General features: G+C 35.7%; 1 protein-coding gene and 1 non-coding gene across 2 annotated transcripts; one reads left to right on the forward strand and one right to left on the reverse strand.

The window, feature by feature from the left end:
* Positions 1–254: 254 nt before the first annotated feature.
* Positions 255–3,912, forward strand: LOC133806975 (mechanosensitive ion channel protein 8-like). The gene is made up of 5 exons (XM_062245069.1): positions 255–1,562; positions 1,692–1,815; positions 1,941–2,234; positions 2,942–3,144; positions 3,240–3,912. Exons 1-5 carry the CDS (start codon positions 271–273, stop codon positions 3,535–3,537), a joined length of 2,211 nt encoding a protein of 736 aa, XP_062101053.1. The 5' UTR covers positions 255–270; the 3' UTR covers positions 3,538–3,912.
* Positions 3,913–13,796: 9,884 nt separating this feature from the next.
* Positions 13,797–13,903, reverse strand: LOC133807570 (small nucleolar RNA R71). The gene has a single exon (XR_009879476.1). It is a non-coding gene; the product is annotated as a small nucleolar RNA R71 (small nucleolar RNA).
* Positions 13,904–24,770: the final 10,867 nt, after the last annotated feature.

Raw genomic sequence — 24,770 nt, forward strand, 5'->3', positions numbered from 1 at the left:
CTAATTAGTGATTCTCAAATGTTAAGTTAGTTGAGAAATTATGTGTCAAATAATGTACAAGCATATATATTATTCCTTTTTATAACACTAACAAAAGCTACGAGAATTGCTCAAAGTAACAACCACGTTACTTCTAAGAGAATTTTCTCAAATGGTCGAATCTTTGACAATGAAAAACACGGTTACGCTCACACCACTCGCTAAGAAGAATCTTATGAAGAAGTTCACTCCGTCTTGCTAGCTCAACAAAGTAGCAAAGTAGAGAAAAAAATGGTTCAGAGTGATAGAGAAGTGGTTGTCAACATTGCTATCATGGCAAGTGGCAGCAAAGAAGCAGAGAATAATAATATTGCTTCAAAATTTAATAATGGAGGAGAGGAAAGCTCCACCAGACGAGTATACCAGGGCTCACCGAGCCAAGATGCTCAGAAGGGTAACTCAAACACTTCCTCCCCACAAAGCTCGTGGAAGCCACCCTTAAGCAGGACCAAGTCCAGGCTCGTTGACCCACCTGAGGAACCATTTCGGAAATGGGAGAGAGTGATCACTTCTGGAAGGCTACTGAGAAAAGATGGTGATAATAATGATCAGTCTTTTGATGAGGACGATGACATTCCAGAAGAAGATAAGAAATCCAAGTTCAATATACTCACACTTGTTCAGTGGGTAAGCTTTGTTTTGATCTTAGCAGCCTTGGGTTGTAGTCTTTGTATTCCAGTCCTGAAGAAGCAAAAGCTTTGGGACCTTCCATTATGGAAATGGGAAATTCTTGTTTTGGCATTAAACTGTGGGAGGTTAGTCTCTGGTTGGGGAATTCGGTTGCTTGTCATCTTTATAGAGAGAAATTTTCTTTCGAGGAAAAGGGTTTTGTATTTCGTTTATGGTTTGAGAAGGGCAGTCCAGAATTGTCTCTGGTTAGGTCTAGTTTTGCTTGTTTGGAACTGTGTTTTTAATAAAAAGGTAGAGGAGAGGACCGAGAGTAAGTTCTTAGTTTATGTGACCAAAATTCTGGTTTGTTTTTTGGTGGGAAATCTAATATGGCTTCTGAAAACACTTATGGTTAAGGTTCTAGCATTGTCTTTTCATGTGAACAACTTCTTTGATCGAATTCAAGATGCTTTGTTTAACCAATATGTGGTTGAATCTCTTTCTGGTCCCCCAAAGTATCACATGAAAGAAGATCATTTAATGGCTGTCGCTGTGGTTCGGGAGTTTCAGATGGCTAAGGCTGCTGGGGCTGCAGCCATGGCTATGCCAAGTGACCTCAGAGCAAGCCTGCTTCCTTCCAATGACAGATTTTCTAGGCAGGTGGCTCACAAACAAGGTGGAAAATTCTCAATTGACCACTTGCATAAGCTAAATCAGAAGAATATATCAGCTTGGAATATGAGGAAAATGATCGATACTGTAAGGACTGGGTCCTTGGCCACTCTGGATGAAAAAATACAGAACTCTAATAATATTAATACGGATGATGAGTCTTCTTTACAGATCAAAACTGAATGCCAGGCAAAAGAGGCAGCCAAGAAGATATTTGCCAATGTAGCCAAGTTCGGGTCCAAGTATGAATATATATATTTGACAAGCTTTGTTGTTGTGTTGAATGATATACATATAGGTTACTATATATATATATATGAATATTTGACAAGCTAGAGCTTTGTTGTTGTGTTAAATATGTGTTGTTACAGATGTATTTACCTAGAGGATTTGATGAGGTTTATGAATAAAGACGAAGCTATTAGAACAATGCATCTATTTGGAGCAACATCTGAAAACGAGGGAATTACCAAGTCGGTTCTCAAAGATTGGGTGGTAATTATAATAATAATAATAATAATTAAGAGCAGTCTTTTCTTACACCCTTTTTTTTTCTTTCTTCATGATAATTAACATGATGTGTTGGTGAGTTTTCCATATTTAATTGATGTGATGTACAGGTGAATGCATTCAGAGAAAGAAGAGCACTTACATGGTCTCTCAACGATACAAAAACAGCTGTGGATGAACTTCACAATATGCTGACAGTGCTCGTAGGCATCGTAATTGTGATAATCTCACTTCTTATACTTGGAGTTCCCATCATGCATTTCCTCGTCTTCATAAGCTCCCAGCTTCTTCTGGCTGTTTTTATCTTTGGCAATACCTGTAGAACAGTATTTGAAGCTATCATTTTCTTATTTATAGTTCACCCATTTGATGTAGGTGATCGTTGTGAAGTGGACGGAGTCCAGGTAATTAAACTTCTTTTTTTTATATATATATATATATATAACCCTTTGAATTTTATTTCAATTAATATATATATATATAGATCAATTTACGAGGATAGATTTTAAGACAAGATATCGACTAAATTTGAAAGGGTGTCTAGTGCAATAAGAGAGCTAAAGAACAACGGCTGTTTGGTATGGGAATTAAATTTATATTTAATGACTTGGAAGTTTTGTTTTTAAGTGAGTATTATTTTTTAGCTTGAATTGTGGGTAATCTTAACCATCTAAACACTTGAGTTTCATATTCTCTTAATCTAAACCACTTTACTCCCACAAACTTAAACAATATACCAAACACCCTAAGGTGATCATGCCCCTTACAATTTATATTGGCCCCTAAAATTATTTTTTATTTATTCATTGTATCATATAATATTTTTTTAAAAATGGCCCTTTATGTATTAATTATGGCTTTGTCATTAGTTGAAAACAGTGCCGAGTAATACTACTTGGTAAATAATTAAAAAAAAAAAATTGCTTGGATACCTATTCATAAGAACTATTTATAATTTCAGTTCTATTGGTAGAACCGGTTCTCTTACATAATAAATAGAGTCCATCCTATTATATAATATTAAAAATGAATATGTATTTTCTACTACAAATTACAAAATGTACCGAATTAACAAGGATTATTAACCTCATTTTATGATTCTAATAAACAGATGGTGGTTGAGGAAATGAATATATTAACTACGGTGTTTATGAGATATGACAATCAAAAGGTCATATTTCCCAACAGTGCTCTATCCACCAGACCCATTACTAACTTTTATCGAAGTCCAGACATGGGAGACACTGTTGATTTTTGCGTCCATATCTCAACTCCCATGACGAAGATAGTCACTATGAAGGAAAAAATTAAAAGGTATATACATACAAAATGATCATCAAAAGAATTTATATTCAATATTGTTGAAATGCTATATATATATATGTGTGTTTAAATGAAAATATTGGCAGGTTTATTGAAAGTAGAAGTGACCATTGGCACCCAAGTCCAACGTTGATGATGATGGATGTGGTTGAGTTGAACAAACTGAAATTATCATTGTGTGTTACACACCGAATGAACCACCAAGACAATAGGGAGAAATTGGGTAGGAAAGCCCTTTTGGTTGAGGAAATGGTCAAGATTTTTAAAGAACTCGACATTGAGTACCGGATGCTAACTCTTGATGTCAATATCCCAACCAATCCAAACTGCAAAGTGTCCACAGGTTTTGTGGATGATTCAACTATGCGTGTGCCATTTCTATGAGTGCACAACTAAATAATACAATTAGCTAGTTTCATCAAATAAACTAAGAGCATTGCTATGGGGCACACTCCTTGATCTCGATATCCATTGGTCAAATTTAATATTGTTCTCACATATTTTATTTTGAATTATAATATGTTTGATTCGATATTAAATTGCATAATGTGTAATAACAATTTTCATAAACTAAAGTGTGTGTATGTGTTCAAGTTTGGTTGAGTATTGATGTGATAACTTTCAAATTTCAATGTAATGTAGTGATATGTAATAAATTCTGGTAAAAGCCTTGTGATATAGGTAATGGGTTAATTATATGATGTTAAGATATAATTTGGTATTGATATGATATTATTTCATATTAATTATTGGATAATCTATATATAGTCATATATCATTTATTTCTTTTGTTTAGTCACTTGAATTTCCTAAGTTTATGGCTTGTTTTTGGTCTTGCCGTGCAAGCTTCTTTGTATAAATAATTATATTGAATCAATGAGAAGGATATACGATCTTAAACTTAACATGGTATCAAAGCTAGTTTTTTTTTTCCAACACCATGAACGGAGACAAAACTCCATTGCCGGTACAGATTGCACCGCAACTGCCCACGAAAATTAATCCCGGTTTGCCTTTTTTCTTAGGACCGCAAGATTGTCCTGGTTATTTCATTACTCCAATACATTTGAAGCTTGATAATTTCGATGAATGGTCTCATGCTATTTGGGTTGCTCTTTCTTCTCGGCGCAAATTCAGATTTCTTAACGGGACCATCACTGATATTGTTCCTCCCTGTACAAAAGATGATTGGGTTATGATTCATTGTATGCTTGTCTTATGGCTCACAAATACCATTGACCTAGAGGTACGTTCTATGTTATCCAATTATGATGATGCCAAACATTTATGGGATGATCTGCTTGAACGTTTCTCCATTGTTAATGGTCCCCGTATTCACCAACTTAAGGGTGATATTAATCGTTGTGAGCAAACAAAACTATGCCTATTGCTGTTTATTTCAATAAATTAAATGTGTTATGGGATGAACTTGATAAACATGATCCTTTGACTTCTTGCAAGTGTGGTAAATGTACTTGTCAGGTTGGTAAACAACATAAAAAATGTCGTTCTGATGATCGGCTCCACCAATTTTTTCTTGGCTTGTGTTCCAATTATTATGCTCAATTAAGGTTCACTCTTCTCTCGCAAGATCCTCTTCCTTCGTTAAACCGAGCCTTTCAGCAAATTGCTCAAGATGAGCGGGTCTGTGGGATCACTTGCATCAATGAAGACAAACCTGATGTGGTTGGTTTTGCTGTACGTCACGACAATCGATTCAAGTCGCGTCTTGATAAGCCAGACAAGGCAGCCTTGACTTGTTCTCACTGCCACAAAACCGGCCATGACAATGCTACTTGTTTTGATATTCCTTCTCTCGCAAGATCCTCTTCCTTCGTTAAACCGAGCCTTTCAGCAAATTGCTCAAGATGAGCGGGTCTGTGGGATCACTTGCATCAATGAAGACAAACCTGATGTGGTTGGTTTTGCTGTACGTCCCGACAATCGATTCAAGTCGCGTCTTGATAAGCCAGACAAGGCAGCCTTGACTTGTTCTCACTGCCACAAAACCGGCCATGACAATGCTACTTGTTTTGATATTCATGGTATTCCAGATTTGTAACGCCCTGGATAGCCAAGACCGCTACACTGTGTGTTTATAAAGTGTCAGACTTGCTAATCAAGTCATTTAAATAAAATTTGTGTCATTAAAACTATAAAGGAACTAGGGTTAAAAGCATTTTGGTCTCAAAAGCCACATTTTCATTAAAAAGTATTATCTGTTACATGGGATCCCAAAAATATTAAGTTCAAAGACCGTTTACAAAAGTCTCAAGGTTTATATACAACAACCGGCCATACTAAGGCAAAACAAGCAGTTAGGTGATCCCTGTACTGGTCCACTCCTCGACCGTGACGGTCGAACCGCTGGCTATGTACATTCCACCTCGGAGCTCTCCACCTCAGGCTTGGTCCAGCTTGCCCTTTCCTTTACCTGCACCACATAGCACCCGTGAGCCAAGACCCAGCAAGAAAACACAACAGCAACAAAGCATAGGCAATTAGCAAACAAGTCAAAATCCCACAATTGCATTACATAATCTCAACCACATTATCAATCAATATAAGCAAGTATTCCACATACTAGGCATGTCAATTCATATCATTTAGAGTTCACAAATGATAACTAGGGCTAGCGCCCTCAGGCTGCTCCCTCCGTTATCCCATTGTCCTTGGCTACCAGTGGCCAATCCGCGCCCTGTGCGCTAATATCATGTACGGTACTCTTAGACCGCTTTTACATGTCCCATGGCGTAATACCAACATTGACACGACACAATTCCCGGGAGCACTTAGTCCCATTTCAATCACACAACCGGGTGCAGTTTTCTTACCTTTCAATTCACTAGTTTCCGACGCCACGAAGCCGCGAGCATGGTCCTCTACCTCGAGCCTCTCCAAAGACCTAATCACATCACAAATGAAACATCCTTTGTCACTAATCAATCCAAAACTACTTCCCGGAACCAATCCCACACTCTCGGGACCCCCAAATCCCTAAAACAATGCACCGAAGATATCCCCCGAACCCCTGGAGCAAAGGCTCAAAATTGCAAAATCCTATGTTCTGAAATTGGCCTAGCGTCGCGGCGCAACCCTATAGGGCAGCGACGTCCAGCAAGTCAGAGAACTTGCTCTGCCAAGAATCAGCCTTGCGTCGCGGCGCTCCTTCGCAAGCCCAGAAATCTGGGTTTTTCCCTGCGTTTTTCCCGAACCCAAATCACTCCAAATCACCCCAAACTTATACCTAAGCCCCGAAACCAACTCAAAACCCCAAATAGACCATACCACAACCCATAAACATCATAATCTGACTCAATTACACAACTATTCTCAGAATTCACACTTAAATTCCAGATTCAAACACTTAAACCAAAACTTGAGAATAGCACAAACCAGACCTCTAAATCCTTAAACCATAACAGCTACAAGGTTGCAAACATATTTAATACCCTTACTTCAATCAGATATTCAGCTTGAGCTTCCTTAAATCCAAGCTTTGAACTGAATTTCCCCTTGACAAACCAGCTGAATTTTCATGCAAAACAAGCCATGGCTATCTTTCAATTCCTTCAAAAACCAAATTCAGAACTTAACAAAACAGGGACCAAATCCTTACCTCAGTATGAACCTTGATATGTGCTTGATTCCACACCCTTAAACCCTTTACTAGCCTCAAAGAACACAGCTCAACTCCCCTTCCACTTTGCCTTCTAGGTTCTTGATTCTCCCTTTCCTTCTTGATCTTTCTAGCCTTCCAAGTCTTAATTCCAGTTATACTTAGCATAAAAGAATCGTGTATATCCTTTTTCCTCAGCCAAAGACATCTATACCACTACCAAAAGACTACCTTATCCCTCCACTAATATCCCTTCCTAACTAAACCTCAAGGGCACACTTGTCTTTTACTTACTTTACAGTTCTACCACTTTTCCAACAAAACCTGTTACTCTCTATGGTTACTAACAGTTACACAAGTTACCAAATCACCAGTTACCATTATCTAGTTCTCTAGGACCGTCTTGGCACGTGCATCACATTGATATCACCACACCCACGTGGTACAAATCACATAGCATAATTATCACATAACATAATACACATAGTCATATAACATGCTTTAAATCATAATCATGCATCTTAATCATTAAAATCACACATAATTCCCATTATGCCCTCCAGGCACACTAATCAAGGCCCTTAAGCCTAATTAGTGAATTTGGGTCGTTACAAGATTGGTACTTGGAGAAATATGGATCTCTGTCGGATGGCAAAAGCAATTTCAAAGGAAAATCACCTGCTCAGTCTCAAAAGACTTCGGTAGGCCGTGGTCGCACCAACTTGCGTGCGAATGCTACTGCTTCTGATGTTCCTCACAATCCGCCTTCCGTCTCACCATCTCCTCCAGGATTTACTGCAGATCAATAGGCCGCTTTAACAGCCGCCTTTGGTCCTCCATCTTCTTCCTCCAAGCGGTTGAATGGTAAGCTGGGAATAGATGCTTGGATAATTGATACAAGTTGTTCTCATCATGTTATCGGTAATGAATCTTGTTTATTAAATATTCATGATGTTTCTCCATGTTCTGTTGGTCTTCCAGATGGTCAAACGATTATTGCAACTAAAGAGGATGATGTGCGACTCACAGATTCCATCACACTTTATAATGTCCTTTTCGTTCCCAAATTACAATGCATTTTGATCTCTGTTTCACAATTAAATGATGACCTTCGATGTTTTGTCCAATTTAATTCTAACTTGTGCGCTATACAGGACCTACATTCGAGGGTGGTGATTGGCACGGGCGAGAGACGAGATGGACTTTATTACTTGCGTCAAGGATTCACAGTGCAAGCGGTTTCTGTTCCTAGTTCACTATCCTTGGAACTATGGCATCATCGATTGGGTCATCCTTCTGAGAATGTAGTGAAGTTACTTCCTTTTTTTAATAATTCTAGAGGTCATTTGGATAAGAGTTGTAAAGTTTGTCATCGTGCTAACATTCTCGCAATAGTTTTCCTTTGAGTCAGAATAAATCATCTCGAATTTTTGAGTTAATTCATTGTGATTTATGGGGTCCATATGATGAAATTTATTCTTGTGGTGCTCGCTATTTTTTTTAACTTTAGTGGATGATTATTCTCGTGTTGTGTGGGTTTATTTATTGATTGATAAAAGAGAAGCTTTTACGATGTTTATGTCTTTCTTTGCCATGATTGAATGTCAATTTTCTAAAAAAGTGCGATTTGTTCGTAGTGACAATGGAACAAAGTTTAACTGCATGAAAGATTATTTTTTGGCCAATGGAATATTATTTCACACTTCTTGTGTGGGTACACCTCAACAAAATGGATGAGTAGAAAGAAAACACCAACATATTTTGAATGTCGCTCGTGCATTACATTTTCAAGGGGGGTTGCCAATTTATTTTTGGGGAAAATGTGTTTTGGCCGCTGCCCATCTCATAAACCGGACTCCGTCTAGTATTCTTTTCAACAAAACTCCTTATGAAATTCTCTTTGGGTGTGAACCTTCCTTTAGTGAATTACGCATTGTTGGTTGTTTACCCTTTGCTCATAATCAACAAGCTAAACATGACAAGTTTGCTAGCCGAAGTTGTAATGCCCTGGATTCCCTATTATGGTTAATGGCTGGATTAGTAGGCCGGGAGGGCCATAACTGTTTAATTATGCCATTAAATGTGTTTATGCATGCTTATGAGAATTATATTATAATATGATGTTAAATGCATGCATGTGGGTCCACATTTGTTTACAGGGGTGTTTTAGTAATTTGGCCCGTTGAGGGTATAATTGTATGTTTGTATGTGCGTTAATGATATATTGTGAGACCACATTATAATGTGGATTGGTTCGAGTATTTCGACATGAGACGATCTTTAAACATGATTTAACGGTTTGGTCATAACAGGTTTGAGATTGGGGCTCGGGGTGAGTCTTGGGGTGATATTTATGGTTATGGCGTTACCAGGGATTTTAGGGTAACGGGATATGAATTATTGGTGTTTGAGGATTTTGAGATTAGCGGGAATTGGGAAGCGTTAATTATAATTAACGGGATAGGCGGAAAGTACCGATTTTACCCCTAGAGTAGCTTGGAAGGCTTTAGATGACACAAGGGAAATTTGGTCATTTTAGGGGTGGATATATGAGACTTTTATGACTGTAGAAGGTGGTAGAATAAACAGAACAAAAACAGGGGTTTGCCTCTTCCTTTCCCGTACATCATCTTCTTCACTTCTCCTTTGAAGGTTTTGAGTTCTTGGTGGAGATTCAAGTTAGGGAAACTTAAGGGCTGGATTGGAGACTTGATTTAGCTTGTGAGGGAGGTCCAAAACCGGTTCCAAGGTGAGTTTTAGCCACTGGTTTTTATACATGCTCTGTTTTGATTGTTGCTTTCAGCCTTAGAGTTTTGATGTGGGAAGTGTGAATCAAAGGGGGTTTTAGTGTTAGTTTGATTGGGGTTTGATGAGAGTGAGCTAAGGGTTTGTTTGGGGGTTCAATTATATGTTTGGAAGAGGTTTTATGAAGGTTTGAAGGACTGGTTTGAGAGGAAATCGCACAGGGGGAAAATTGGTTCGTGCGTGGGCATGTTGCTGTTCTGGGCTGGGCGCCGCGGCGCAGCAGGGGTGCGCCGCGGCCCTCGGCGTTTGGCAGGCAGGGAGCCCTCTCTGTTTGAGGGCGCACCGCGGCGCAGCAGAGGAGGGCCGCGACCCTTAAGGCCAATTTTGCTAAAATGTGGTTTTTAGCTTGGGGATTCAAACCATAGGCCTCGGGGTTGGACCTAGTACCCGGTTGGGTAGTATTTGATGTCTCGGGGGCTAGGATTTGGTTTGGGAACCCTCGGTTATCATTTTTATTGATGAATCCTATAATTTGGTTATGACCAGGTGACCGTCAAGGACTTTAAAGGTTGATCGTTCTCAGGGGTCGTTCATATCATAATTCTCACTCGAACCAGAGGTAAGAAAATGGTGTATGAATACAGTTGCACCCTGTATGGGTATATGACATGCATGGTTTGATATTGGAGCATGTTAGTTGATATATGTGGACATGGATTGCATATTAAATGCTAGTGAACGCTGATTACCTGTTGAGACACTGACTAGTCAGGGACCGACTCTAAAGTCGAGAATCTCGCATTGAATGGCTCTATGGCATTAATGCTAGACCGACCCTAGGGTCGAAGAACTTATAAGTGCTTGCCTGGTCTACGACCAGATGACTATAGCCAAGGTATATGACCCCGGTGACCATTTGTCACGTGGCTAAGGGACGTTGTCCATAGTTTCGACTCTAGAGTCGTGAGGAAGGTTATGTTGGTGACCAATCACCATGCACCTGTCCTGAACAAGCTTATGAAAGAATCACCTATCAGTTAAGCCCTGGTGACCCTACCGTCACATGGCTAGAGGGAGCGATGCTCATTATTGTGACTTTTGGCTATTGTCACTGATAACTCTACAAAATAGAGTTATTTTACCATATTTTATAGGCTAATTGTTGCTTAGTTCTTGAGTTTTTAATTAACTTATTAAATTTTTATGTAATTTTTAATTTATTAGTCTTATTGTAGTTTTCTAGATTTTTATATGTTTTTATAGTTATTGTATTGTGTTATGTTGTAATTGAATTAGTTAAAATTAGTATTGTTAGTTTGAATGTTAAAAATTTGATTTTATTGAAATTAAATGTTATGTAAATTAAATTTTAATTAATGTTTTCATGGGAGTTATATGATATATTTTATTAATGAAAATATTTAATTTTAATTTAGTTTATACTTTATTTTGTAGGAAATTTATTTCATTTGTGCCTTTTGAGAAGCAAGGAAATCAAAAGAAAGGTGGTAGTTTTGAAAGAAAATAGCAAGAAAAATGGTATTTTTCTTAGGCCCAAGGAAGTCTACCAAGCCCAGGCCCACGAAGCCTCTCTCCCACTGCCGCCACGTGTCAAGCTGCAGCCTTCCCTCCTTCAACATTTCCTTCAGCCATCTCCACGTGACCCAGCAGCAAGCTCCTCCAAGCACTAACCCCCCAGCCATCATCACACTCCCTCATCAACCTTCCAATGCCCAGCCGCATATATGAAGCCAAGCCCAAACGTGGGCCTTCCTTCTCTTTTTGCCAACAAGCCACCATGGGCCTGTCAACCGGCCCAGATACCCAGCTCGCCCAGCAGGCCCCAAAACACCCTTTTTTTTAGACCACTTATTCCACCACTCTATTCTTTTCATCTTGTTTTCTTCTTTTGGGTCATATTTTTTTATGTATTTTTAGAGGAACAATTTGGGGGTTTCTCCTCAAAATTTTCCTATCTATGTTTGTAATTTTTAGTGTGTATTTGATATTCTAGTTATGTGTTTCTAATCTTTTTAAGATTATTAAGGTGATGATGAAACAATGTGTAACTAGATAGTGTTTATTTTGTATCTTGATTTCCCATTTTGTGCAACAAAGTTTATGGAATTTTCTTATTCAAATATCTTCTTTCATCTTAAATATAATGTATTTTGGATTGTTAGCACATATTTAAACTTTGTTCTTCATTAGTGCAAATACATAATATTCTTTGTGTAAGATGTGTCATTAAATTGAACACATCCATGCTTAGAACAAAAATATTATGTTTTGCCTTATAAATAATGTTCATTGATTTATTTGTTATTTCATTAGATTGATTTACACTAAATTCTTTGAAATTATAACTTTGAAAAGTGAAGAAAAATCCTATCTTTTTAGAAATAATTTGTGCTTAAAATTATAAATTTATTTAGAAAATGATAGTTTGATTTATTTTAACTATCACTAAAACTTGGGAATCAATGTACTTATAAATATTATTGAACTTATATTTTGTGGATTCTAATCCTTAATAATCTTATTTTACCATCTTCATTTCTATTATTAATTTATGTTATATATATATATATTGTCTTTAATTTCTTTATTATTATCTTTTATTTTATTTTTATTGTTACAAAAATCTCATCAATCTTTGGAACTAGGTTAGAATTTAATAATTTTGGTTTAAAATAGTTTCATTTTCAATTTTAGACAACTCCTTTGGGTTCGACCTCGTGCTTACACGAAAACTATTCTATAAATACGATTCGTGCGCTTGCGAGTATAAATTTTTAAACATACCCGTTTTGGGTCCATCAAGTTTTTGGCGCCGTTGCCGGGGAGTTGCAAAGAAAAGAAACGAAATTTATCTCAAGGTTAGTGAATTCTTCTACTAGTTATTTTAATTTTTGTTACACTTAAAAAAAAAAAAAAAAACTAAAAAATATATATCTATAAAATCTAAAAAAAAAAAGATAAAAAGAAATTTGGGACGGTTCAACCACCCATAAAAAAATATATACTTATATTTATATTTATTGTTTTTTTTTTAGTTGACGGCACTTGTGCCTCCTATCTATCCTTTTAATTTTTATAGTCGATGGCACTTGTGCCTCCTAATTTTGTTATAATTTTGTTGTAATTTTATTTCTTTTATATCTTTGTTAATTGATGGCACTTGTGCCTCTTGACATTTGTTGTAATTTTCTTTATTTATATTGTTGTAATTTTTATTTTATTTAATTTCCGCAAATTACTAGTTGATGGCAATTTTGCCTCCTAGCTAGTTGATGGCAATTTTTGCCTCCTAGTCCTCTATCTTATGTTTAAGTTGATGGCACTTGTGCCTCCTAGTTTTTACCTTAATTTTGTTATGGTTGATGGCATGCTATGCCTCCCTACTCTTGCTTAAATTTTAGTCTTATTTAATTTTTGCCTTATTTTTCTTTGTCTTCTTTAATATTTTAGCGTAATATTGTGAAAAATACTTGAAAAAAAAAAAGAAACCTAAATCTTGTCCTTTCACCATAAGCAATTCTTGCTTAAAGGAAATTTGACCAAATTCCCATCCGCCTCTACTAATTAACCTCGGGGAGTTGTTAGTAGTGCGCGAGTAAGTGGAATCAAATAGGCCTGGGGACAAGTAAACCATAAGAATTATATTGTTGTGAAATCTCTAAAAATTCTAAGTATGCTCTGTGGTTGCGGTTTTAACTGATCTTCCACATCAGAAAATTGCTTGTTTGAGATTATCCTTGTTGCCTTGTTTGTGAAAAATTGTATGCATCATTGGGAACGTAACTCTAAAAAACGATTAGTAAAAAGACGTTTATCTTTGTTTGAAATTGAAAGTGTTAGTAAAAATTTGAGCATCATGGAACCTATTGCTAATATTGTTGATGAAAATGTTGTGCCTGAAAAAACTTTGCTTGAATATTTTGCACCTATTTCATCTAATGCTCCTTCATGCATTGTTTTACCTGCAACTTCTGCTACTCATTTTGAGCTTAAACCAGCAATCATTCAATTGTTGCCATCTTTTTATGGGTTAGATAGAGAGGATCCTTACATGCATGTCAAAGATTTCTTAGAAATTTGCTCAACATTTAAATTTCAAAATTTTTCTGATGAGTCGGTCAAACTAAGATTGTTTCCTTTTTCATTAAAAGACAAATCAAAAGCTTGGTTAAATTCCCTTCCCACGGGGTCTATAACTACCTGGGATAAACTTTATAATAAATTCTTACTGAAATTTTTTCCTATGTCTAAAACTGATAGTCTAAGGAGAGAAATCTCCGAGTTTTTTCAAAAAGATAATGAAGAGTTCTATGAATGTTGGGAAAGATTTAAAGATTTATTATTAAAATGTCCTCATCATGGTTTTGAAAAATGGAGACTTGTAAAATATTTTTATGATGGTTTGACTCCCTCTAATCGTCAAATGATTCAATCTATGCATACTGGAAAAATTTTAAAATTTCAAGGACAAGAGGCGTGGGACGCCCTTGAAGATTTATCTGTCAATTCACAACAATGGAATTATTTTGATCCTAGGTCTAGGTCAACTAATTCACCAAAAAGAGGAGGAAGGTATGAAGTAAAAGAAGAATTAGACTTAAGAACATCCTTAGACAAATTAGCGAGAAAAGTAGAAGCTTTAGCCATAAGCCAAACTATAAACTCTCCAATTCAACCTAGAAAAGATGTTTGTTCTATATGTTCTAGTCCTTGCCATAATGCCCAATCATGCCCTTCCTACCAAGAAGCCTTTTCTGAGGAGGCCAATGCTCTTCATTCTTATGGGAAACCAAATGATAGCCCATTTTCGTCCACCTACAATCCAAATTGGAGAAACCATCCGAACTTTTCATGGAGACAAAACCAACCCCAAATGAATCAAGGGCACCAATACAACACACAAAACCAAGCTCATGCCCCACAAAATCAACCATATCCGCAACAAAGAAAACCTTCCTTAGAAGATACTTTACAACAATTTATGCAATCCACTCAACAAATCCTACAAAATCAATCTCAATCAATTACCAAACTCGAGACACAAGTAGGACAACTCGCCACTGCTTTAGCTGATAGAGAGAAAGGAACATTCCCTAGTCAACCTATCCCTAATCCAAAAGGTCAATATGAGATAGGAAAGTCTAGTCATAATGGAGAAGTCAAATCAATTTCAACTCTTAGGTCTGGAAAGAAAATTGTCAAACCCGATTACATACCCGAGGTTGAAAACGAAAAAGAAAAAGAAAAGAGTCAGCCTTCTAGTTCTAATCTCAATGACTCATCAAACAAAAAAACTCCAATCCATCCTTTTATTCCAAAAGCCCCATTCCCACAAAGATTACTTCCAATTAAAAAAGGCGTCCAATATAATGACATCTTAGAAGTTTTTAAGCAAGTTAGTATCAATATCCCTTTCTTAGATGCCATTAAACAAATTCCTGCCTACTCTAAATTTTTAAAGGATCTTTGTACTGTTAAAAGAAACACTAATGTTCCTAAAAAGGCGTTTTTAACTGAACAAGCTAGTTCCATTATTCAATATAAGAGTCTTGTTAAATATAAAGATCCTGGGTGTCCCACAATTTCATGCATTATTGGTGATCATTTTATTAACAAAGCTTTACTTGATTTGGGTGCTAGTGTGAATTTATTGCCTTATTCTGTTTATAAGCAACTTGGTCTTGGTGAGCTAAAACCTACCTCTATAACTCTTCAATTAGCCGATCGTTCTGTGAAAATTCCTAGAGGCATTATAGAGGATGTTTTGATAAAAGTTGATAAATTTTATTTTCCTGTTGACTTCATTGTTCTTGATACTCAACCTGTGGAAAATATGCATGCTCAAATTCCTATCATTTTAGGTAGACCATTCTTAGCTACATCTAATGCAATCATAAACTGTCGTAATGGTGTTTTGAAATTATCTTTTGGAAATATGACTGTTGAATTGAATGTTTTTAATGTTGCTAAATCTGTTGAGTGTGAGGAAATACATGAAGTTAACATGATAGATAGCATATGTGAAGATGATGGAAATGACTTACTTGACTTTTGTGAAAAATACTTTGGTATGAACTTGCATGTTGATGACTCTAATGATGATGTGAATTCTTTGGTAGAGCCTATACCCTTAAATGAAACCAAAGTTGAACCTTTTTCACCCTTAGATCATGTTCAATCAATTTCTGAGTCTCCAAAGTTAGACCTTAAACCTTTGCCGGAAAATTTAAAATATGCTTTTCTAGGAGAATCTGAAACCTTACCTGTTATCATAGCTTCTGCTTTAGATAAAGAACAAGAAAACAAGTTGTTAGATGTCCTTAGAAAACATAAAGAAGCCATAGGTTGGACCATTGGAGACATTAAAGGAATTAGCCCATCCATATGTATGCATAGAATCCATCTAGAAGAGAATGCTAAAACCTCTCGGGAATGTCAAAGAAGATTAAATCCAAATATGAAAGAAGTAGTTAGAGAAGAGGTCATAAAATTGTTAGACGTAGGTATCATTTACCCTATTTCTGATAGTCAATGGGTTAGTCCTGTTCAAGTTGTGCCTAAGAAGTCTGGGATTACGGTTGTTGAAAATGAAAAAAATGAATTAATCCCTACTAGAGTACAAACGGGGTGGAGAGTGTGCATAGACTATAGAAAGCTGAATAATGTTACTAGAAAAGACCATTTTCCATTACCTTTCATTGATCAAATGCTTGAACGATTAGCTGGCCATGCATATTATTGTTTTCTTGATGGGTATTCAGGATATAACCAAATCCCCATTGCCCCAGAAGATCAAGAAAAGACTACATTTACATGCCCTTTTGGGACTTTTGCCTATCGTCGCATGCCTTTTGGATTATGTAATGCACCCGCGACTTTTCAAAGATGTATGATTTCGATTTTTTCTGACATGGTTGAAAGATTTCTTGAAGTATTTATGGATGATTTTTCTGTGTTTGGTTCCTCTTTTGATGAATGTTTGCACCATCTTTCACTTGTTTTAATTCGTTGCAAAGAGAAAAACCTTGTGCTCAACTGGGAAAAATGTCATTTTATGGTTAAAAAAGGAATTGTTTTAGGTCATGTAATCTCATCTGACGGCATAGAAGTTGATAAAGCTAAAGTTGATCTTATTTCAAAACTTCCCCCACCTAAAACTGTGAAAGAAATTAGATCATTTTTAGGTCATGCCGGTTTTTATAGAAGATTTATAAAATACTTTAGCAAAATTTCTTGGCCTTTATGCCATTTACTTGGAAAAGAAAATGCTTTTGTCTTTGATAATAATTGCCATGTTGCCTTTGAAAAATTAAAAAGTTTGTTGACTACTGCACCCATTATTCGACCTCCTGATTGGAAAATACATTTTGAAATAATGTGTGATGCTTCTGATTATGCTATAGGTGCTGTCTTAGGACAAAGACTTGAAAAAATACCTCATGTAATTTACTATGCTAGCAAAACTTTAAATGATGCTCAATTAAATTATTCCACAACCGAAAAAGAAGTGCTTGCTGTTGTTTTTGCATTGGAGAAATTTAGATCTTATTTGTTAGGATCTAAAATTATTGTCTATTCTGATCATGCTGCATTAAAATATCTCTTATCGAAAAAAGATGCTAAGTCTCGTTTGATCCGTTGGATCCTGCTTTTACAAGAATTCGACTTAGAAATACGTGATAAAAAAGGATCTGAAAATGTTGTTGCTGATCATTTATCTAGACTAGTTGTTGAAACTATACATGATTCCACTCCTATCACTGAAACTTTTCCTGATGAACAATTAATGCATATTTCTTCATTACCTTGGTATGCTGATATTGTTAATTATTTGGTCACTAAAGAAATACCATCTCATTGGTCTAAGCATGATAAATCTAAATTTTATTCTGAGGTGAAAAAATTTATTTGGGATGATCCTTACTTGTTTAAATACTGCCCTGATCAAATAATTAGAAGATGCATTCCAAACTGTGATCAGGCTAAAATCATATCTTTTTGTCATGATCATGCATGTGGAGGACATTTTAGTGGTAAGAAAACAGCTGCTAAAGTTTTACAATGTGGTTTTTATTGGCCTACTATCTTTCATGATACTTATGTTTATTGTAAAGCTTGTGAACGTTGCCAAAAGTTAGGAAGTTTAACTAAAAGAAACATGATGCCTTTAAATCCTATTCTTATTATTGACATATTTGATGTTTGGGGCATTGATTTTATGGGACCATTTCCTAACTCTTTTGGTAATCTTTATATTCTTGTTGGAGTCGATTATGTATCTAAATGGGTTGAAGCTATTGCATGCCACACTAATGACCACAAAGTTGTGCTTCGTTTTTTGAAAGAAAATATATTTTCCCGTTTTGGTTCACCACGTGCTATAATTAGTGATAACGGTACACACTTTTGTAACAGGCCATTTGAACATTTGATGAAACAATATGGCATTACACATAAAGTCTCAACACCATATCACCCACAAACTAGTGGTCAAGTTGAAGTGTCTAATAGGGAAGTTAAGCACATTTTAGAAAAAACTGTGAATCCAACTAGAAAAGATTGGTCCTTAAGACTCACTGATGCATTATGGGCGTATCGTACCGCGTACAAAACGCCCATTGGCATGTCACCCTACAGACTTGTGTATGGGAAGGCGTGCCATTTACCTGTCGAGTTAGAACATAGAGCCTTTTGGGCAATTAAGCAGTTAAACTTTTCTTTAGACAAGGCAGGTGAGAAACGAAAACTTCAACTAAATGAACTAGACGAAATTAGGAATGATGCATATGACTATTCAAAAAGTATAAGGATCGCATGAAATTTTACCATGATAAAAATATTTTGAGAAAAGATTTTTATCTAGGTCAGAAAGTCCTTTTATACAACTCTCGTTTGCATTTATTCCCGGGAAAATTACGCTCTAGGTGGTCCGGTCCTTACATGGTTCGTATTGTTTTTCCACATGGAGCTATTGAAATTGAAAATCCTAAAAATGGTGATATATTTAAAGTTAATGGACAAAAATTAAAACCATTTTTAGAATTAAAAACTGATGAAGTAGATGAGATACTCCTTGAGGACCCTGTTTACCATGCTTTTTGATTCCTGTGTGATCTTGATAACTTGTGTTTTATTTGTATTGTTGTTTTATGTGTGATTTAATTTTTGTTAGTTGTATCTTGTTCTCTCTTCGCAATGCACAATATCGAGGTACGACCATTCTAAACTTTACACTCTTGTCAATTTTAATTTATATTTATATTTTGACACATTGAGGACAATGCTTAAATTAAGTTTGGGGGTATCGAGTTTTATTGTGTTTGCTTTGTGTTTTATTTATGTTTGTTTGAAATTTTTTTTTTTTATGTTGTTGTTTTGTTAATTTTTTTTTATTTTATTTTGTTCATTTTCATAAAAAATTCAAAAAAAAAAAAAAAAAAAACTTATTTAAAAAAAAAAAAAAAAATTGGTGATATTTTCATGTTCAATGATAAAAATTCTGATTGAGTTTGAAATTAATTCTCTTAAAAATATGAATAATTTTTAAGCTTTGTTTTTAATTATAGGGTCAATTTTGCTTGTAACAAAAATTACATTTTTCATAGACACTCTTATTTCCTATAAGTTTAAGTGAAAAATAATTTTAATGAAAACCTATTTTCTAAAAGCAAAATTGACAATTTAATTAATTACATAATCTTAACTTTTATTCATAATAATTTTTTAGATTTATTTTCATTGTGCAATTTTTGAGAAAATCATTTTTATATCACCAATAAAAAAATAAAATAAATAAATAATGTGTATTTTAATTTTTCTTTTGCTTGAGGACTAGCAAAACTTTAAGTTTGGGGGTGTGATAACTCTACAAAATAGAGTTATTTTACCATATTTTATAGGCTAATTGTTGCTTAGTTCTTGAGTTTTTAATTAACTTATTAAATTTTTATGTAATTTTTAATTTATTAGTCTTATTGTAGTTTTCTAGATTTTTATATGTTTTTATAGTTATTGTATTGTGTTATGTTGTAATTGAATTAGTTAAAATTAGTATTGTTAGTTTGAATGTTAAAAATTTGATTTTATTGAAATTAAATGTTATGTAAATTAAATTTTAATTAATGTTTTCATGGGAGTTATATGATATATTTTATTAATGAAAATATTTAATTTTAATTTAGTTTATACTTTATTTTGTAGGAAATTTATTTCATTTGTGCCTTTTGAGAAGCAAGGAAATCAAAAGAAAGGTGGTAGTTTTGAAAGAAAATAGCAAGAAAAATGGTATTTTTCTTAGGCCCAAGGAAGTCTACCAAGCCCAGGCCCACGAAGCCTCTCTCCCACTGCCGCCACGTGTCAAGCTGCAGCCTTCCCTCCTTCAACATTTCCTTCAGCCATCTCCACGTGACCCAGCAGCAAGCTCCTCCAAGCACTAACCCCCCAGCCATCATCACACTCCCTCATCAACCTTCCAATGCCCAGCCGCATATATGAAGCCAAGCCCAAACGTGGGCCTTCCTTCTCTTTTTGCCAACAAGCCACCATGGGCCTGTCAACCGGCCCAGATACCCAGCTCGCCCAGCAGGCCCCAAAACACCCTTTTTTTTAGACCACTTATTCCACCACTCTATTCTTTTCATCTTGTTTTCTTCTTTTGGGTCATATTTTTTTATGTATTTTTAGAGGAACAATTTGGGGGTTTCTCCTCAAAATTTTCCTATCTATGTTTGTAATTTTTAGTGTGTATTTGATATTCTAGTTATGTGTTTCTAATCTTTTTAAGATTATTAAGGTGATGATGAAACAATGTGTAACTAGATAGTGTTTATTTTGTATCTTGATTTCCCATTTTGTGCAACAAAGTTTATGGAATTTTCTTATTCAAATATCTTCTTTCATCTTAAATATAATGTATTTTGGATTGTTAGCACATATTTAAACTTTGTTCTTCATTAGTGCAAATACATAATATTCTTTGTGTAAGATGTGTCATTAAATTGAACACATCCATGCTTAGAACAAAAATATTATGTTTTGCCTTATAAATAATGTTCATTGATTTATTTGTTATTTCATTAGATTGATTTACACTAAATTCTTTGAAATTATAACTTTGAAAAGTGAAGAAAAATCCTATCTTTTTAGAAATAATTTGTGCTTAAAATTATAAATTTATTTAGAAAATGATAGTTTGATTTATTTTAACTATCACTAAAACTTGGGAATCAATGTACTTATAAATATTATTGAACTTATATTTTGTGGATTCTAATCCTTAATAATCTTATTTTACCATCTTCATTTCTATTATTAATTTATGTTATATATATATATTGTCTTTAATTTCTTTATTATTATCTTTTATTTTATTTTTATTGTTACAAAAATCTCATCAATCTTTGGAACTAGGTTAGAATTTAATAATTTTGGTTTAAAATAGTTTCATTTTCAATTTTAGACAACTCCTTTGGGTTCGACCTCGTGCTTACACGAAAACTATTCTATAAATACGATTCGTGCGCTTGCGAGTATAAATTTTTAAACATACCCGTTTTGGGTCCATCAGTCACCTATTTGTTGGACTGATAGTCCTGAATGGTTATTATGGTCGTTGTTGATATTATATCATGTTTTATTATGTTTTCTTGCTGGGCCTTGGCTCATGGGTGCTATGTGGTGCAGGTAAAGGGAAGGAAAAGCTTAACCAACCCTGAGTGGAGAGCTTGGGCGATGTGGTGTACATACAGGGCCGCTTGACTGCCACGGTCAAGGAGTTCTCAGAGGGACTAGGGGTTTACCCTACTTTTGCCGCTTAGGCCGGCGGGGATTGTAAATTTGAAACTGTAGCGACTCTTTTGTATTATGGACATCTTGTAAACATTTTGAAAAGCTTATGAGCAGTTTATTTACTTAATGAAATGTACCCTTTCCTTTTTATTGGTTTTTCACCTTAACCTGTTAATAGTACCTAGATCACGTTTTTAACCAAAGGACTCGGTTAGCGAGTCAAATTTCCGGTTCACTGTTCACCGTAACTGTTCTGGGGTAACCAGGGCGTTACAGAAGTCGTAAATGTGTTTTGGTGGGGTATCCATTTGGCAAGAAGGGGTGGAATTTATTTTATCTTGAGAAAAAAGTGTTCTTTGTGTCACGAGATGTCAAATTCTATGAAAATGTCTTTCCTTTCTTGAATAGTGAAGTTCAAAATCTTCCTTCTTCTCTTGCCAATGATAACTTTTATCCTGAAGAGTTTATTGATGATAGGGTCGAAAATAGGACAATGCCTGAGGATGAGATTGTTGATCCTTTAATTGTATCGCCCCCGCCTAACATGACTCCTTCTGTTGAATCGCCACCCCACACGTCTGAGTCTTGTTCACCTGCTTGGGTTGTTGATGAAGGGCTTGTCGAAGCTCCCTTTGACGAGGGGTTTGGTGAAGACCACTTGGGTCGCAGGTTTAGGCAGAAGATCCCATCGGTAGAGTTACGAGACTACATGACACACACAATTATCAAGAAAATTCCATCTCTCCCTCCACCTGATCCGCAATATCACACTCCCTCAGGTACACCCTTTCCTATAGCACATTATGTTAGTTGTGACAAATTTACTATGCAACATCGCAACTTTCTTGCAGCTATAACTACAGGGGTTGAACCATGGTCCTTTAAAGAAGATGTCAAAGCTATTGGTTGGCGTACTGCTATGCAAAATGAAGTTCGTGCTTTGGAAGACAATGGAACTTGGACTATGGAGAAATTACCGTCTGGCAAAAAGGCTCTTGGCAGTAAGTGGGTGTACAAAATTAAATACAACTCTGATAGAAATATTGAGAGATTTAAAGCCTGATTGATTGTGTTCGGCAACCATAAAACTGAAGGCATTGACTACAATGAGACGCTTGCTGCATTAGCAAAAATGGTTACGGTTCGTGCTTTCCTGGCCGTTGCAGCCTCAAAGAATTGGGAGTTGCATCAAATGGATGTTCATAATGCCTTCCTTCATGGAAACTTAGACGAGGAGGTATATATGAAACTCCATCCTGGTTTTTAATCTAATGATTCCACTATGGTTTTCCATTTGCGTAAGTCATTGTATGGTCTGCGGCAGTCCCCTCGATGTTGGTTTGCAAAGCTTATGACAACTTTAAAGGGGTATGGTTTTCTTCAGTCCTACTCTGATTATTCGTTATTTACTTATACCAAAGGGCCTGTACAAATGAATGTCTTAGTGTATGTTGATGATTTAGTAATCTGTGGTAATGATTCCGCTGCGGTAATGAGTTTTAAAGCATATTTGAGCAGTTGTTTTCATATGAAAGATCTTGGTGTGCTTAAATATTTTCTTGGCATTGAGGTGGCTAGAAGCACTTTCAGATTGTTTTTATGCCAAAGGAAATATGCACTTGATATCATTTCAGAAGCTGGATTGTTGGGCTCAAAGCCAGTTTCATTCCCAATAGAACATAATCATCAGTTAGCTCGTGACACAGGGCCCTGTCTTTCGGATCTGGAGCCTTATCGCGTTTGCTTGGACGACTTATTTATTTGGTAGTTACTCGTCCTGACTTGGCGTACTCGGTTCATGTCTTATCACAATTTATGCATGAACCGAGACAAAACCATTGGGATGCTGCATTGTGAGTTGTTCGTTATTTAAATAATTCTCCAGATCAAGGCATTTTATTGCGATGATAGTGAGCTATCTTTGACAGGTTGGTGTGACTCAGATTGGGCAGCTTGCCCTCTTATAAGACGATCTCTCACTGGTTGGGTTGTGTTTTTAAGGCATTCACCAATTTCGTGGAAAACTAAGAAGCAACATACAGTAGCTCGCTCTTCCGCCGAGGCTGAATATCGTTCTATGACATCTATTACTTGTGAACTAAAATGGTTGAAAGTTTTGCTTTTGAGTTTGGGTGTTCATCATCCAAAGGCTATTCCTCTTTTCTGTGATAGTCAATCTGCATTACATATAGCCCAAAATCCAGTTTTTCATGAACGCACCAAACATAGTGAGGCTGACTGTCATTTTGTTCGTGATGCTATCCAGGATGGTCTTATTGCACCATCTTATGTTCCCATGATGGTTCAATTGGAAAACATTTTTACCAAGGCTTTGGGAAAGAAACAATTTGATCTTCTTCTTGACAAGTTGGGCATTTTTGACTTGCATGCTCCAACTTGAGGGGGGTGTTAAGATATGATTTGGTATTGATTTGATATTATTTAATATTAATTCTAGGATAATCTATATATAGTCGTATATCATTTATTTCCTTTGTTTAGTCAATTGATTTTCCTAAGTTTGTCGCTTGTTTTTGGTCTTGCCGTGCAAGCTTCTTTGTATAGATAATTATATTGAATCAATAAGAAGGATATACGATCCTAAACTTAACATATGATCAATTGTGTGTTAATTCTTTTTCTTGTCCTTTTTTTTAATAAAAAAAAACATGTGCTTTGAGAAAGGGTGATTTTTTTTTTTTAATAAAGAAAAAAAAAATCAAGGCCACATTAGTAGGAAGTAAGGTGTTGTAATGCCCCAAATTTCCTAATAAGGTTTATGACCTTGATTAGGAGGTCAGGAGGATCATAATTGATTTTTATGCTATCGAATGATTATATGCATGTTTATGTGAATTATATTATTATATGATGATAAATGCATGCATATGGGTCCACATTCTATTATAAGGTGGGCATTTTGGTAATTTGGCCCGTCGAGGGCGTAATTGTATATTTTCATGCATGTGAGTGAATTATGAATAATACCACATTATATGTGGATTTGTTCGAGCCATTCTGCATGAGACGATATTTGAATGCAAGTTTTCGGTCGGGTCATAACAGGGTTAATTTCGGGGCTCGGGGTGAGTCTCGGGGAGATTTGAGGATTAGAACATTGCCGAAAATTAAAGGGTAATGGGATATAATTTATTGGCATTTGAGAATATTGAGAATAACGGGAATTGGAGGGTGTTAATTATGATTAATGAGATAGGCGGGAAATGACGTTTTTGCCCTTGGTGGCTGTTAAGGATTTTATTTAGGCATGAGGGCATTTAGGTCTTTTCACCCTAAAGGATATGTTTCAGCCATTAAGGCTTAGAAGGCTGTAGAAAAAATAGAGCATCATCCTTTCCTTCTCCCGTACATCATTTATCTCTCATTTCTCTTTGGATTTTGAAGCTTCTTTTGAGGAACCAAGCTAGGGAACCAAGCCTTGAGG

Source organism: Humulus lupulus, chromosome X, assembly GCF_963169125.1.
Source record: "Humulus lupulus chromosome X, drHumLupu1.1, whole genome shotgun sequence".
Classification (NCBI taxonomy): domain Eukaryota; kingdom Viridiplantae; phylum Streptophyta; class Magnoliopsida; order Rosales; family Cannabaceae; genus Humulus; species Humulus lupulus.

Bases quoted from the DNA above. Each gene is read 5' to 3' on its own strand.
- LOC133806975 (XM_062245069.1), top strand. From the start codon at position 271: ATGGTTCAGAGTGATAGAGAAGTGGTTGTCAACATTGCTATCATGGCA. The intron at 1,816-1,940 runs GTAATTATAATA...TGTGATGTACAG, and splicing joins CGGTTCTCAAAGATTGGGTG to GTGAATGCATTCAGAGAAAG. The intron at 2,235-2,941 runs GTAATTAAACTT...TCTAATAAACAG, and splicing joins GTGAAGTGGACGGAGTCCAG to ATGGTGGTTGAGGAAATGAA.